The 16,085-nt window shown below is 34.5% G+C and overlaps 2 protein-coding genes across 3 annotated transcripts in view; one reads left to right on the top strand and one right to left on the bottom strand.

Annotated features, from left to right (window-relative positions):
• Positions 1-5,719, top strand: part of U3-55K (U3 small nuclear riboprotein factor 55K) — a 79,721-nt gene extending 74,002 nt beyond the window's left edge. The window contains exon 8 of one of the 2 annotated variants that reach the window (XM_089094501.1): positions 5,473-5,719. In XM_089094501.1, the coding sequence (XP_088950627.1) occupies positions 5,473-5,705 (233 nt within the window). In that variant the 3' untranslated portion in view covers positions 5,706-5,719. Of the gene's footprint in view, positions 1-5,469 lie in introns of both variants that reach the window. The other variant, XM_089094500.1, reaches the window with a different exon arrangement.
• Positions 5,720-6,804: 1,085 nt separating this feature from the next.
• On the bottom strand, positions 6,805-15,578 carry LOC148948605 (cyclin-dependent kinases regulatory subunit-like). The gene is made up of 3 exons (XM_089094005.1): positions 15,421-15,578; positions 10,349-10,476; positions 6,805-7,072 (listed from the first exon to the last, which is right to left on the bottom strand). The coding sequence occupies exons 1-3, from the start codon at positions 15,483-15,485 to the stop codon at positions 7,008-7,010; spliced, it is 258 nt and encodes an 85-aa protein (XP_088950131.1). The 5' UTR covers positions 15,486-15,578; the 3' UTR covers positions 6,805-7,007.
• Positions 15,579-16,085: the final 507 nt, after the last annotated feature.

Below are 16,085 nucleotides of genomic sequence, written 5' to 3'. Positions count from 1 at the left end.
TTAAAAAAGAATTTTTTGTTTGTTTCATTTTTTTTCCCGTTGAGAAAGGCTCCCGGATGTGGGGCCGAAATATTCGGAGTATTTTGTTTAATTAAGTGTTCGTATTCACTGCTTTATAGAAATTAAAACCCGTTTTTCTTGTTTAATTTTTTGGATATACATATATATATATATATATATATATATATATATATATATATATATATATATATATATATATATATATATATATATATATATATATATATATATATATATATATATATATATATATATATATAATATATTTATATATATAATATATAATAATATATAAACATGTACACAATTATTGCTCGTTTAATTGATTAAATTAAATAAAAAAGCAAATTTTTCCAACTGAAAGTGAGGAGCAACATTAAAGCTTAAAACAAACAGGATTTATTATTTATATGAGAGGGATTGCCCCTTCTCGATACCTCGCTCTTTGCGTTAAAGTTTGAATTTTGTCCCAATTCTTTGAGAACGACTCCTGAAACACAAGGGCCGTTTGATTAGGTAATGAACTTTTTTTAAAAGTTCTAAAAAAAATATTAAAGAGCGGCCTATTGAGGAGAGGGCAATCCCCCTCATATACGTAATAAAATTGTCCCAATTCTTTAAGAACGACTCCTGAAACACAAGGGCCGTTTGATTAGAGTAATAAGCTTTTTTAAAAATTCTAAAAAAAACATTGGCATAAAGAGCGACCTATCGAGGAGAGGACAATTCCCCTCAAATACGTAATAATTTCTGTTCGTTTTAAGTTCTAATGTTGCTCCTTACTTTCAGTTGAAAACTTCTTTTGTTTTATTTTATGTCTGATCGTTTTTTAAATTATTGCCGGGAAATCCGGCTCACCCTCTAAAGAAAATTCCCTTTCTCAATGAGAAATTCCTCCACGAAAGATTCTCCCATGTACCCCACCACCCGTCCAGTAAATACCCCCTTCTCCGAAAAATGTCTGTATACTTGCCAATAACCGATACTATATGTAACAGTTGGCAAAGTTCATAGCTTGCAGCCCTTCTCCCGGGGACTGTGGGGGGTCAAGTCATCCTCAAAGACATAGTTATCAGATCTTCCAACTGTGCTGAACGAAATGGCTATCTCAAAATTTTGATCGATGGACTCTGGGTAGAAAAGGGGCGTGGGATGGGCGCTAGCCGTCCTCTAATATTTTGGGTCACTTAAAAACGGCGCTAGAACTTTTGATTTCCGATAAAATGTGCTTTCTTCCGATCTTCTAGGGTCACTGGCTCAATACGATCACCCCTGGAGAGGACCAACAAAAAACAAAGAAACAAATAAACACGCATCCTTGATCTTTCTTCTGGCAAAAAATGCAAAATTTTGCATTTTTGTATATAGGAGCTTGAAACCTCTGATCTATCGTTCTCTGATATGCTGAGCCTGATGGTGGGATTTTCATTAAGATCACTTGATATTTTGGGATGTGTTTCCCCACTTTTTAAAAATTGGGCAAATATTCTCATGCCTGTTACTTTTGATGGGTAACATTAAACTTGGTTCTTTTGGTGTACCTATTGTTATCAAGAATCTTTTCCTTAGAGTTTTGATTGCTGTTGAGCCGCATCGCTCCTTACATACAGTTTGTTACCACGAACTGTTTGAAAAAGACATATAATATTAACAAAAAATGTTTCGCTTGGAGTGTTCAATTCTGCCTTCCACACAGCATTACATGTTGGTTGTTCCTTTTCAGGTGGTATCAGAAATTTTAATCTACCTTGTCGTTTAACACAAGAAAATGCCACGTACAACATGTTATTAAAATGGGGGGAACAGAGGTCAACGCTGACAAATTCGAAAGTCTTCCCTTGCAGTGTGTGTTTGTCATTGCAAACGCCGATGGAAGTGGAAATGTCGTTGAACTGTACATCCAAGTTGGTCTTTCCTGGAGTCGAGCGTAACTCGTGAAATGTGACCTTCTTTTCCATATTTTTCCCCAGTAATTGTATTTGCCTTAATTATCGACACGCACATTCTTTTAACGCAAAATTTCTGTAACACTTTTAGAGATGACTTTCTTTTTATTGGCAAATCTGAATGTTTCACTGCCATCACTTCGGATTGAACGATGCTCAATTATTTAATTGCTAACTATTCAGGAATTATTAATTATTGATGTTCGTTGTCGCATGTCTTCTAACCGCAGATTTTGTTGTGCATCATTTTGTTTGCGTATCATTGTAATTCTCACTGCCGCTTGTCTTTTAATCGCAGTTTTCATTGTGCGTCTTTTTCAGTTGTGATTCGTTGTGATGCTGATTGCTGCATGTCTTCTAACCGCAAATTTTTTTGTGCTTTGTTTTTGACTTGAGTTGACAGCATCCTTGCTTTTCTCATAGTGCTTTTTTCTATACGTATTCAGCACTAATTCAAAACTGGTCAACATCATTGTTGGGGTCTAAAAACTACATTTGGGAAGGTAATTCGAAATCACCTTAAGTGGTTTGTGTCACATATGCCACTATATTCTTTTTGTGATAAACTTGTCCAGCTGCTTTGAAGCTAAAAATATTACGACTATTGATGGTTCGATCATCGCTTGCGTTGAATGAAGCGAAATCGAATCATGAGTTAAGTTTCAGATTCAAATATAGAACTCATTAGTGAAAGGGTAATTCATTTGGAAACTGTGTAGGTTGTCGCAAATTTCGATTCACATCATTTTCGTTGGCGATTCGTTGTGATGCGCGTTATCGCATGTCTCCTAATCGCAAGTTCTGTTGTGTAATAATTTCGTTTGTGATTATCGCTGTTGTCTCCTAACTTTAGATTTCGCTGTGCGTAATCTTGTATAATTTTGCATCGCATCATGGATACAAAAAATGTTCGATACAATCACATTTGGAAAAAATAAATTTCTCCCAAGTCGTGACCTATCTAGATCATTTTTTCAAGCCAGAAAATTTTAGTGTTCCAATTTTCAGAAAATGTTATCGAGCATCATTATTGCATTGGCATCATTATCGTTTTGTTTGCTAGTTTTAAGTCATATCGTAGCAATACTCATAGATACTAAAAACGATACTAAAAATAATCATAGATACTAAAAACGATACGACCACTCTTAGGAGGAAAATGATGGAGTTTTTGCTCTTGAAATGTATATAAATGTGACGTCACTCACATGCATTTTTTTCCCAAATTTAAGACTAAACAAATTTTCTCAAACTTGTGACCTTTTTAGATCGTTTTTTTTTTTTCACCAGAAAACCCAGATTGCCAATTTTCAAAAACAAATATAGAGCAGTTTTCAATAAAAAATTTGTACATGCATAAATACACAGTTGCTCGTTTAAAGAGAGTAGATATGTAGCCAAAGAGTCAGCTCTTCACCAGCTATGCATAGTCTCAACCGTAATTGAAGGATATAAACAAATAGATGGCAGGATACATTCTAAGTTTTTACTCAGTATAAAAGAAAATACTGAATTAGGCGCAAACTGGCATCAAGGAAAAGAAAAGTTCTTCAAAATTCATCATAGGAAAAAAAAGACCTACAATGGCTTGTATCAGAGAAAATGTATTTGCAGTGATTTCAATTTAAATAATTGTTGCTCATAACTTGAATACAGAAGATATGGAGAAGATTGGAAGAATTAGTAACAGTGCTTAAAGGACTAAAAAATAATGAGACCCCAGGTCCTGAAATTGTGGTAAATGAGTTTTTTTTAAACATGGTGGTTGTGAGCAGAGCCGTTCTGGGGTTGCTGGGCCCCGGAGTAAAATTAATTACAGTCCCCTCCCCTTCACGACTGAAATATAAGCAAAAAGGCAGCTCCTTAGCCATGGCGCCTGGGGCATCTGCCCCGGTCGCCCCCTCCCCCTTTAGAGGCTCTGGTTGTGAAGTTAGAGATAAATTACGGAAGACTATGAATATAATTTTTGGAAAATGGGAAGTACCATCGATTTTAGGAAAACTCTTAATTACCCTTATATAAGAAAGGTGATAAAAGTGAGTGTGATAATTGTAGAGGCATTAACCTGGTTACTGTGGGAAGCAAATTACTTAGTATGATGATAATTTTTAGACTTACAGATGTTGAAGATAAAGTTTTAACATAAGAACAGTGCGGTTTAAGAAAGGGTAGAGGATGTGTCGATCAAATTTTCACTCTTAGATTAATAATTGAGAAGTGCCTGAGTCATCAAAGGCCTTTAGTCCTCAATTTTATAAGTTATGAGCAAGCGTTTGATTCAGCTGATAGAAGTGCTTTTGCGAAGGTCCTATCCTTTCATTGTACCCCAGATAAAATGTATTAAAGGGGTTACTGCTATGTATGATAAAACATTGCTGCGGTTAAGGTTGGAAATGAGGTTAGTGTCTGGTTTCGTATTAAATCAGGAGTTAAGCAGGGTTGCGTTATATACCCATTTAGAAGGAGCACGCAAAGGCAATAAGAGAACATGGAATCAAATAGGGAAGTAAAAACTCTTCTAGACTTAAATTATGCTGATGATTTAAGCATTTAGATGAAAATGTTAGCAAAATGATTGACCTTTTGAGGTTTTGCAAATTCATGGTGCAAGAATGGGTTTGAAATTAATGTCAAAAAGACCAAGTCGCACAAAATACTAATACGTGAAGGTTAAGAGGTAATGTTTGGTAATGAGAAAATAGATCAAGTGGACAGCTATACTTAATTGTGTAGTACTGTTAGTAAAGGCGGTGGTGGCAATGAAGATGTTAAAAGTAGAATAGCAAAGGCCCAGGGTGTTTTTTCACAGTTGAAAAAAGTTTGGCAGAGTAGGAAGATGTCTGTAAGATTAGAATATTGGAAGCTACAGGGATGACAGGGGTCAAGTATAGTTCTGAAGTGTGGGAGTTCCGAAAAACAAAGGAATATTTGCTATATATTTTCAAGAAAAATTGCCTACGGATTGTTCTGGGTACCCGGCTGACTGACCGTATTTCAAACAGTAGGCTCTACGAAAAGTGTGGTTAAATCCCGTTTTCTAGCGCTGTAATGCGAGAAAGGACGAGGTGGATAGGGCACGTTCTACGGATGACAGATTGCCAGAGATTGTCCTTGTTGGTCCAAACGAAAAGCAGGTCATCTCAGAATGGGATGGGAGGATGTCTTAAGGAAATATTTAAGGGAAATGGGAACTTCTTGGGAGGGTAAAGAGGGAGGCTATGAATAGATTGGGATGGAGGAGAAGCGTCCGTAGCTCTATTAGCCTCAGGCGGCTCGGTGCTGCAGTGAGTTAGTAGTAGTAGTAGTATTTCTATAGTAGTAGTAGTAGCAGTTTTTCATTTTGTTTTTATCAATGCTTATTATCTCTAAATCAGTTAAAGGTTTGAAGAAACGATACTGATTTAACTATTCAAATTAAATTGCACTAAGTTTTATTTTATTTTTTTAATAAGTGCTATTATGCCCTATTTTTTTTTGTTGTCTTCATATTTCTTTGTTTTAGCAGGCTCGAATAGTGGTGAGATCAAATTTTGGAAATGTGGAGAAAACTTTAGAAACCTGTTAACACTTAAAAGTCATCCAGTGGAGGGTTTCGTCAATAGTTTGCATTTTTGCCCAACTTCAGATGGCGCTATATTATTTGCTGGAATAGGCCAAGAGCATCGTCTGGGAAGATGGTGGAGACATAAAGAAGCCAAAAATGGTATTTTATGTATAGCTTTGAAGAAAAAGAGTTAATAAAGTTTTTGAAAAGTAAATCCTTTGTGTTAGTAGGTTTTAGTTTTAACTGATCTTTTGTCTTCGTCCAAATATTCCACTAAGATACAGAGTTATTTTTCAAAAAAAAAAAAAAAAAAAAAAAAAAAAAAAAAAAAAAACTTGCATTCTATCACCCCAGCTCATTGGGCGTATTTATGTTTATGAAAATATTCCAGGTGAGACCATGAATTCACGTTTTTCTAAAATTACATCTTTGATTTTTTTCGGGGGGGGGGGGGTCATGTGAAAGGCGCCGTCTATGCTGCTACATTATGGAATCGTCAAGACCTATATAGAGATTTTGTACATGGCATCCATTCGTATATCTTTTAAGATTTGTTATCCTTCTTTTCACAGCTTTGACTCACGTGGAATGCTACTATATTCACGGACAGAAGGAGCCGTCACGTATGCAAGGGACTATACCCACTGCTCACCCACCCATGTCAATTCGATTGGTCAGTTGTACCTGCACAGAAAAAAAAATACAGGTTTGAGTCAGTCTCCAAAAACTTGCAGCTCCTAAGCTTTTATACTTATCTAGTGAGAATCTTTTGGTAGATTATAGTGTGTCTAGTTATAAGTCTCACTACAAGACACTAACGTCCTTTTGGGTTCTCCAGAATACTGCAGATGTAGATAAATACTTTTCAGTGAAGTATACTATTTTGAATCGTCAGTTTTATGGATTAGAAAAAAGGGAGGACGCAGCAATCCGACTAGGAATAGTTTTACCTGCAGCGAATCAAGAACAAACTTTTTAATAGTTTAGAATTGCGATACATTCGTTTTAAATAACTATAACCTGAAAATTAATACACAGATGCCAATATGATGTAACAGTTGTATAGCATCAACTTCAACACTAAACCAAAACAATTTTATCACAGCACGTTGCTGATTTAATTGGTATTCTTTTTCAGATTGACAAATCTGGCAATTAAAACTTGCATTGACATAACCTAGACAGTCACCATTTCCCCAACAAAGATGTTATTTTGAACTGCCTCGTTTTCAGAAAATGTAAGCACAATGTTTTAAATGATCTTTGGCCGTTACTATAAATATACAGAGCAAATCTCAACAAACATGTTTTATTTCAAAAGCTATAACCTCCAAACTATGACACTAGAAAACTTTTTTAAGAAGATCGCATATTTCGACATTAAAAATACATAGTTCTTCAGTGACAAAGTCACCATAAAAACAGGAAACATCGTTGTGTAAGCACTGAACCACTTATATAAAAGAAAATACTTGGAATTAAAGCAAGAATTACATTTAACTTTCTTCTTCTGATGGAGGGGGAGTAGTAATTGGACGACGAAACAGCAGAATATGAGGCTCTGAAAATGAAAATCCTCTAATATATAGACTATACTTAATACATAACTTACTGACATTATTACACAAAGATGAGCAAAACTAAAACCAAATGAATTAACTCAAAAACTTATATATAAAAAAAAACCAGATAAAATGACAAAAAGTATGCATAACAGGTGTTTATATTAATCGAAATACATGCCAAATTTCTTTTGTGTGTGTGTGTGTGTGTATCCATCTGCCAAAGTATTTTTTGTCATTTTGGGGAATTACTTCTTATTTTAAGAAAAGTACAAAGTTACATGTCAATCTAGTGCTTAAGTACTTTACCCTAAGATCTCGTAAATTTTAAACAGCAAACACATTTTTTATCACATTGGCGAACTAGTTCATATTTTCAAGGAATTTCTATATCAATGTACAAAGTTACAGGTTAATCAAGTCCTAAAGTACTTACCCTAAAACCCCGTAGAAATTAAACAGCCAAATCAATTTTTGTCATTTTGGAAAATTAATTCTTGTCATCAGTGATTATATATATCGACGACGATTTGGAAAAGAATTATGATGAGCAGCTTGAAATTTTTTTGACACAGAGATCGTCTACTGATTTTTCTGTTTCCCTCTCTGCCATTGAATGTATTGTCAAGCGCCTAAAGTGGAAAGCTTCTTGCAGGATAGATAAGGTTAGCGCTATGAATTCGAACAACAGAGGAATCCAGCTTAGATGCCATCTTGCTCTTTTAATGCAGATGATTTTCACACAGGGAGTTGTTCCATCATCTTCCTGCATTGGTGACTTGACACCTATTCCCAGGAAAGAAAATTCGACAACTCAGTGTTTTCTTTCGGCCCAATAACTGTGTAAACTACCCCCTGCAAGCTTTTCGAGCTGTTGTACATCGAATGTCTTGGTCATCGGTGGCGAATGTCTTAGTCGACGCAGATGATAGTAGTGAACGCTTGTTTTGGCTGGACATGATGTCCATTGGGCGTTGGACTCGCTGTTGTCGCTATCCTTTTGTTTGCAGCAAAACGACTAGTAAATAAGTCCAACATTAGTGCTTCGTGAGACATGCACTGAGGCTGAAAATTCGCCTTAAGCTGCCTCCTGACAAACATACTCCTTCCGTACCGTGTGACAAACTTTCCGATATTTGCAAAGGTGCCAGACAGGGAGCTGTCTCTTTACCAACACTCTTCAATAATTACGTCCTAGCTCCCCAAACGCAGTCATCTTGTGTCCTGTTTGGTCTTCTCTCTTGTTTCTTATGCTGATGACATTCTGATTATCAGCGGTTCTTAGAGAGGAATTTCAATATTTTTGAAATAATAAGCCAAGGTTACACCAACACAGGTCTTGACTTTAACCCTGAAAAGTCAGAAATATTGCATTTAAACTGGAAAAACTTGCCTTGACCCTCTTCATTCCGTCTAGGAAGTTCTGAAGTCAAACCTGAGACTCCCGATTGGCTCATCTCTTAAACATATTTGCCAGCTGCTAGTGACCCATATTCAGCGCCTTAATAGAAGAACACTTGCAACTCTGTACAACACAATTGCAATGCCCCACATTTTTTATTACACATCCTTTTTGAAAATTTTTGCTTAAACAGATAAAAAAAAGTTAGGTAACATTACTTCAAATTAGCCAAATACCTACTTTGCCTTCGCCGTGGACTCAAGATGCAACACTGATTAAACATTACAAAATCACAGAAGCATATGGAGCAGTTGAAAAGTAAATTCGAAACCATAATTCAAAGGTTAATAATTACCAGTAGCAGAATTTACTTGTTTGCACATAATTTACTTATTGTTTATCAATATGTAATGTTTGGTTTATTTGTTGAATCCTTTGTTTTGTTGTCTTTTGTGATTCTGTTGTTGTTTTCTTTGGTCTGTCATGATTTTTGTTAATTCAACAGGTTATCAATAAATCCATAATGGAGAAAAACACTATTATATAGCCCATGCCCCTTAACTCACCAGATGTAGACCCCTCTTGCCCCCCCCCAATAAAAATGCTGGAGATACGACCCTGTATACTAGGTAGAAAGACGGCAATGCCTTGCAATTAAAAGAAATGCATCACTAGAAGAACAGATAAACAAATAGATAAATGGACACATTTTAAGTTTCTGTTTAAATAAAAGCAACTTTTGAATTTTTTACTCACTGTCTATCACTAATAAAGTTTTTAAACTCTAAAAAAGAAAAATTACAATGAAAAAACTTTTTATTGTTTGGGAAACAATAATCATTTTCAGGGAATTTCCTAATGAATGCACAATGTTGCATGTCATCTGAGATCTTGTAAATTTAAATAGCACTTTCTGTCGTTTTGGGAAATCTAATTCATCTTTTCAGATAATTCTTTTAGAAAATACAAAGTCACAAGTTAAACAAATGCTCAAGTACTTTTACCCTAAGATCCTATAAAATTAAAACATCCAACACATTTTTTGTCAGCTTGGAAAATTTTTTCTTATTATCAGTGAATTTCTTTATGAATCCACAAAGTTGCAAGTTAATCAAATGCTTAAGTACTTAACCCCAAGATCTAGAAAAATTAAAAAAAAAGTTTGGTTAATCGATTTGACTTCTGATCTAAAAGATCAGAAGTCAATAACAACAGTAAATAACATAAATAAATAATAGTAAATAACAAAAAGGTTGAAAATGATCCTGAAAAGGGAACTGTCACAAAGAAATAATTCAATTTCACCTAAACCTCAATTTAGTTAGGCTCAACTACAGGATCATTTAAATTACAAGCTTTCTTTATTCTCTTCAATAATTTTTTTTAATTCATTGATCCTATAGGTGGCAGCCAAACAATACCTGGAAGAGCAACTTTTAAGGCAGAATCTCAGCTTTATTCTCAAAAAGCGCCTGAGAAACCTCAGACAACTATCTATGGTGGTTTTGTACAAATAAACAATTCTTTAGCTCATTGTTAATGTATTAGCGACCTTGTAGACACCTCCAAGAAATATTTCTAACCAGAGTCAACCTGACTAATGTAGGAAACAAAATGTGTGTATGTATTAATGAGTGTTCTGAGGTAAGAGGGCCCTCATTCATCTGTGCCTTCCTTGGTGATATTCCCATACCGATGCCATGATTTTGACTCACTATTGCCTTCCCATCTACTTAATGGATACATGAAAGTCAAAGGCACGCCCCAATACCTAGACAAAGAAGAATCTCTGTGAAGCAGGCACTTTTCTTGCAAAGTTATTAAAGCTCTTTAGCAAGCATACCATGAATAAAAGATTTGACAAAAAGATTACCTGGCTTATGTACCATATAGTGAACCCATCCTTGGCTCTGCTGTACTCCTAGTGCCCTCCATTCAGCTTCTGACATAAGCTTGGTTTTTGGAACAAGCTTCACTAGTTCCTTTGGCAGCATCACATGCCTAAAAATATATAAATACTTTCAGTTTGAGAGAGAAGGACAAAACTAAGCTTCTGTGAATCAAATTGACCACTACAGTATTAACCACAAGCTCTTGCTATCTGAGCTGCAAAATTTTGTAGTTGTTATTCAATGTATACAGATTGTTATAAAATATAGTATGTCCACTTAGTAAGTTATATATTTAGGTCATATTTCCACTTCCATACTTATGCACAAAGAGGGGAAGCTCTTCCATGTTTCCCCCAGATTGGCCTTCAATGCATCCTGCTCCCCATAAAACATCCTGGCTCCAGCACTATTTTGTATTTATTCTTCTTTTTACCTCTGTCCCCCATAAAACTTAAAAATAGTGGCCTACAAATGTGCAGTTTCCATGTTCTTACTCCACCTTTAGGAACCCCCCCCCCAAAAAAAAAGTTTGACCTTAGTTACACTTCTGTTAACTTGGTTATATTATATCTTTTCTAAGTCATTTTCATTCAAGGAAAAAAATATGCACTTTCTATATTCTAATGGGTTGTATTGAAGAAACTAATGTGTATATAATTCTACCACATGACAGAAGGATAGGAAAACTGGAAAAATGTTGGCCTAAAATGTTCTTTCACTAATCTCCCCCCTCAGCCAACCCTTCAATATCTCCTCTAATTCTTAGAAAGCGCTTAAGCCTAAATAAAAAATATTTGTAAATAGATGTATATATAGCTTTACTAAAAAGTAAATAGATTGCTTCAAACATTGTCAACAAAGTTTTCTGAAAGTTTTATTCATCCACCAATGTTTGTACACTTAAAGAAACAGACTTAAAGGGAGGTAATATTGATGGGAATCTTTGTCATATTAAAATAGAAAAACTAAATAGAATGTCACAAGAACATTTATTTCAATGATCTTTTCCCCTGCAAGTTTGACTAGTAGTTTTATTTTAAATATTATAATGGAAAAGAAATGCTGTTCAAACTACTATTTTCATTAAAGCACAAATGCAACTTATTCATTTAATTACAAATATTCACAAAACTTAACATAAACACATCCCCTCCAAATGCCACAGCATGATCTGGAGGAGGGAACTCCATATACTAGCCTATAAAAGTTTGACTTCTTAAATGATCAATGTCTCCTGTTTTTGTTTTACTGCCATACTGGTTTTTAATTTTCATTGAAAAACTTTGTTCTTCAAATTTAATTTGTCATTAAATGGAATAAGTTTATTATGTAACAGCAGAAGAAGAAGATGTAACAGCAGCAGCAGTACCTATAACAATGTTCAAAATAAAAACTGCAATTGTAGTATGAGCACTATCCCCTTATTCAATATAGTCTCCTTTGACTATATGCATTTCATTCTTTTCTGCCAGTCAATGATAGTTGAATGTCAACTATCTTTGAAAAATGAGGTTCTTAAATGTTAAACAATTGACAACAATAGTTTCTAAATTGATCCTGAGTTTAAGAGGTATGTTTTGCCAATATACACAATGTTAATGGAAAGCAGAACTGGGACCTTCAGTGGCCTTCCCATTATGCAAACTTTTGACATGATTTAGACTTCCACAAGATGAAGAATAGTGAGGCTATATAAATAATTACTCAAATATTTCCTCATTAATTAAATCACTTGTTGACTAAAATAATGATTAATATTAAAATTTATCTAATAAGTAAAGTAATTGATAACTGGCATTGATTAAATTGAATATTTAAACTAATACTAAATGATCAAATATTAACAATCCCTAAACTGTGATCCTAATTTGAAGGAGGTTTCATAGACCTTGCGCCAAGTCACAAAAATGCAGTGGAGGAAGGATGTTTTTTTTACTTTTTGCTACAGATAACAAAAAAAGCTATTTTTCAAAAACTAGGGGAAAATCTGGATTTGGAAGAGCTATAACATCTGTATGTACAAGGTTGGGGAAAAGAGATTTTGCACAATAGACCACAGCAGCAGACTTATGTAGACATTCAATTCTTGTCTGATATTAATTTCAACAAGGTTTAATGTGTCTACCTTTCTATTAGAATTTGTCTATGAAGATTTTTTTATGTGTTAGCTTTCTTCTTCAAAGACAGAATTTTATTTGGTTGAGTTTTTTGAAAATTCTACATATTCCACATAACTTACTTACTAACTTTCAGCAGGAACCAGACAAAGAACTGTCCTGCCTTGCACCAATGGACTATAGAATTATGTTCAATGACCACTTAGATCTGTCAGTTGCAGCTTCTCCGCAATCTTCAGCCAGTCCCTATCCCATCTCCTACCATGCCTACAGAAGCCTCCCTATGGCACAAAATATTTTTCATCTGTCCTCCCCAATGTTGTCTCTAGGATGGTATTGACTTGCAGATAAGGACATCTTGACATATTGTACCTTTGGGTTGGTGCAAGGTGTGGCCAAGAAGTTTGAGGCAATGTCTTTTGATGGTAGAGGATAGCTCTTCAGTCTGGCCACAGCAGCTTCTTACTTAGCTGTTAGAAATTCTTGACCATCTGCTAATTTGAAGAATATAGCAAAGGCAGCAGTAATTGAGTGTGTCAAGAGCTCTAGCTTCAACAGCCTTTAGTGGTCATGTCTTGCAGGCATACAGGAAATGATAAAAAGTGTAATAAGTCTATGTGTACACAGTTAGAAGCTAAAAGGGGAGCAGGCTACACTACAACATATGTAGCACCAAGTTGTGCAAAATACCAAACTTTGTAAAGATTTCTATGTTGGTTGAAGCCACTTGGCTATTTTGCATTCTTTCCTGAATCCTTGCCTTGTGCACTTTCAACCTTGCTTCTCAATCTCCCTCTTTGTGAGACTTTTTTCATTTACCTTCTACTATTTCTCTCTTTGCCACCATTTGCTTTGGGAGAGAATAAATATGATTTATATGCTGCTGAGCATATAAAAATTAAAATTATAAATATATGACAGGATGATTCAAACTGTACCTACATATGAGAACAAAATGTAAAATTAGAACATATATATTTTCTGATAAAAAGGTCCTAATTTGAGATTCAGCAGCAAAAACACAAACTAAATCAACAATCTGGGAACTTAAAATGAAAATAGAGTGATCAAGCTGAAATTCCACCTCAGGTGTCAGAAGACATCTGAGATGGATCTTATTCACAAAGAAGCCAAATTGTATTTTATTAAACTGCACTTTTCTGAAAACAATGTTTTTTTTACCTGTGTGTGTCTATTTCTCATAAAAAAAAAAAAAATCATCATCATACCCTAGATTACTGAATAAAACAAATAAATGTGGATTGAAACTTTAATATATATACTGATCTTCATTCCTGAAAATTAAGGAGCAATGTAGCTCAATGTTAACCAACACTCTGAGAAACAGAGTCTTGATAACAATAGACACATCAAAAGAATCAAATTGTGATGCATATTCAAAATATATAAAATTCATCAAATTTAATGGTACCCATCAAAAAATAAAAGCCTGTTTAAAATCTGTCCATTTTTTGAAAAAGGGGGAGAACATCCCCAAAACATCAAATGATCTTAATCAAAAACACTCTATCAGATTCAGCATACCAGAGAACCCTGCTGTACAGATTTCAAGCTCCTATGTACAAAAATGTGGAATATTGCATTTTTTCTCAGAAGAAATATCATATATGTGTGTTTATTTGTTTCTTTTTTGTTGTTTTTTTTCCTAGGGGTGGTCATATTGATCCAGAGATCATAGAAGATAGGGAGAGGGTTCATTTGATTGGATGTCAAAAGTTTTAGAACACTAAGAAGAAACCAATTAAGGACACTCAAAAAAAAAAATCTTGGATTGTTACTTTTTTTTATTTAATTTGGTATCACTTAAGCACAATAAGCTCAGTCTAATGATTGGATCTTGTTTTGGTTCTGAAAAAGACAATTCATGATTATTTTGTAGATAAGTGCAAAATGAAGCCATCTGATAGTATGAGAACTATAGACTAGCTTTGGAATTTGCATCATAGCTTGAAATTCTCCATTGTATAGAGAGAAATAATTAGATTTCCAGAGTTCATATTATGGTTTATTTGTTCTTCATTTTGAGCAATACTACTGCACATTTTTTTTTTCAAAATTGTATCATTATTTTCTTGGTGATACACCTGTTTCCTCTGCAGATTAAGTAAGGGATTTAGGTATTCACTTTGATAACCAGTTGAAGTTTCACAAGCATGTGTCAACAATTTTGCAAAATGCTAATTACAGTCTGCTTTGAATTAAGAGAAGTTTCATGAAATTTAACCTTTGCACTTTTATGACACTATACAAGACAATAGTACAGCCCAGTGATAGGGCTGTACTTGCATCTACAGGAAAGTATGTCCCAGGAAGGGGTAAAATTCTACTTTAGCTACTTTTGACTATCTTGGAAAGGGGTTAGGTTAAGAAAATGAAACTTTCAGGGATGGGTCTACAGGCTAAAGTATGTCCTGGGAAGATATTTTGAAGTATCCACCTCCACTCCTTCTCTCTCTAGAGGGTCCTGACCTTTGATGACTTTTTAAAATATGTGAGTTATAGAAGTGAAACCTTGCAAAATAGATCTTCTGCTTAAATGAAGTACAACAAAATTGTTTTCAGCTTCACAACTTTGCTCAATCCCAATTTATAAAGTTACCTTCCTGGGCATCGAATGGTGTATTCACTTCTGTCCTAACTCAATAATATGATTTTGTAGAACTTTACCTTTCAAAATAGCCTACCTTCCCAGGACATACTTTAGCCTATAGCCCCATGCCTGAAAGTTTCATTTTCCTAACATATCCCCTTTCTCAGATAGCCAAAAGTAGCTAAAGTAGAATTCTACCTTATTTTCAGAAATTCATGGTTCATTCTGGGCTCACAATGGTTTAGTCTATAACTAAGTAATGGCCTAACCAGGCTAGCCTATTCTGAAATAAGAACTCAGAATTAAGAGATAGAAACCATTTTACCTGTATTCGAACTTATCATCATAGTATTTGTCAGAATAATATATTTCTTTGCTATATGATGACATTTTTCAAAGATTCTTTACAAAACACGCTCAAAATTTGAATTTGTTTTTCCAGTTATATAGCTGTTCAATTAATTTAATTTATAGATGACACTGTCACATATTATTTGCGTTTTAAGGCACATCGGCTCCAACATGGGGCTAAAAAAAAGATTTAAAGAAATTTTCCAGGGAAGGAGCAAGGTATAAAGCTCTGTGGGTGGGAGGAACACTCTGAATATGTTTGTCGTGCTCAGGTAGTTTTCTGGTGTAATGAGTTGTTAGCTTAGTAAATTAGTATGATCTACTCTTGTTGTTGGTAAGAACTAAAGCAGTGTCTTCAAATTGGTTTTTCCCGGTAAAGATTGCCAAGTGTAACGTCAGTGAAAGCTTTTTAGTCACCGAACGAAATTTCCCTGGAAGAGCCATTTATGCATCTAATTTACCTTAAAAAGTCTCAGTACGTATTTAGAGTTTACAAAAAAAAAGTCCTGCATTATTTTATAAGTAGCAGAGTCTTCATGAAAATTTATTAAATAAAATATGAGTTTGTAAAAAAAGAAGGTTGAAGTTTGAAACTCCGTTCAAAATGGAATGACAAAAATAAGAATAATGCACTAAAAA

Source organism: Artemia sp. Qi Xiang Cuo, chromosome 9, assembly GCF_049724085.1.
Source record: "Artemia sp. Qi Xiang Cuo chromosome 9, ASM4972408v1, whole genome shotgun sequence".
Taxonomy (NCBI): domain Eukaryota; kingdom Metazoa; phylum Arthropoda; class Branchiopoda; order Anostraca; family Artemiidae; genus Artemia; species Artemia sp. Qi Xiang Cuo.
Note: the sequence above shows the minus strand (reverse complement) of the source record. Positions and strands in the feature narration are given on the sequence as shown.

Coding starts and splice junctions, on each gene's coding strand:
- LOC148948605 (XM_089094005.1), bottom strand. CDS start 15,485: ATGTCATCATATAGCAAAGAAATATATTATTCTGACAAATACTATGAT. Junction 10,477..15,420: donor GATGATAAGTTCGAATACAG/GTAAAATGGTTT, acceptor ATATATTTTTAG/GCATGTGATGCTGCCAAAGG. Junction 7,073..10,348: donor CTATATGGTACATAAGCCAG/GTAATCTTTTTG, acceptor TTTCATTTTCAG/AGCCTCATATTCTGCTGTTT.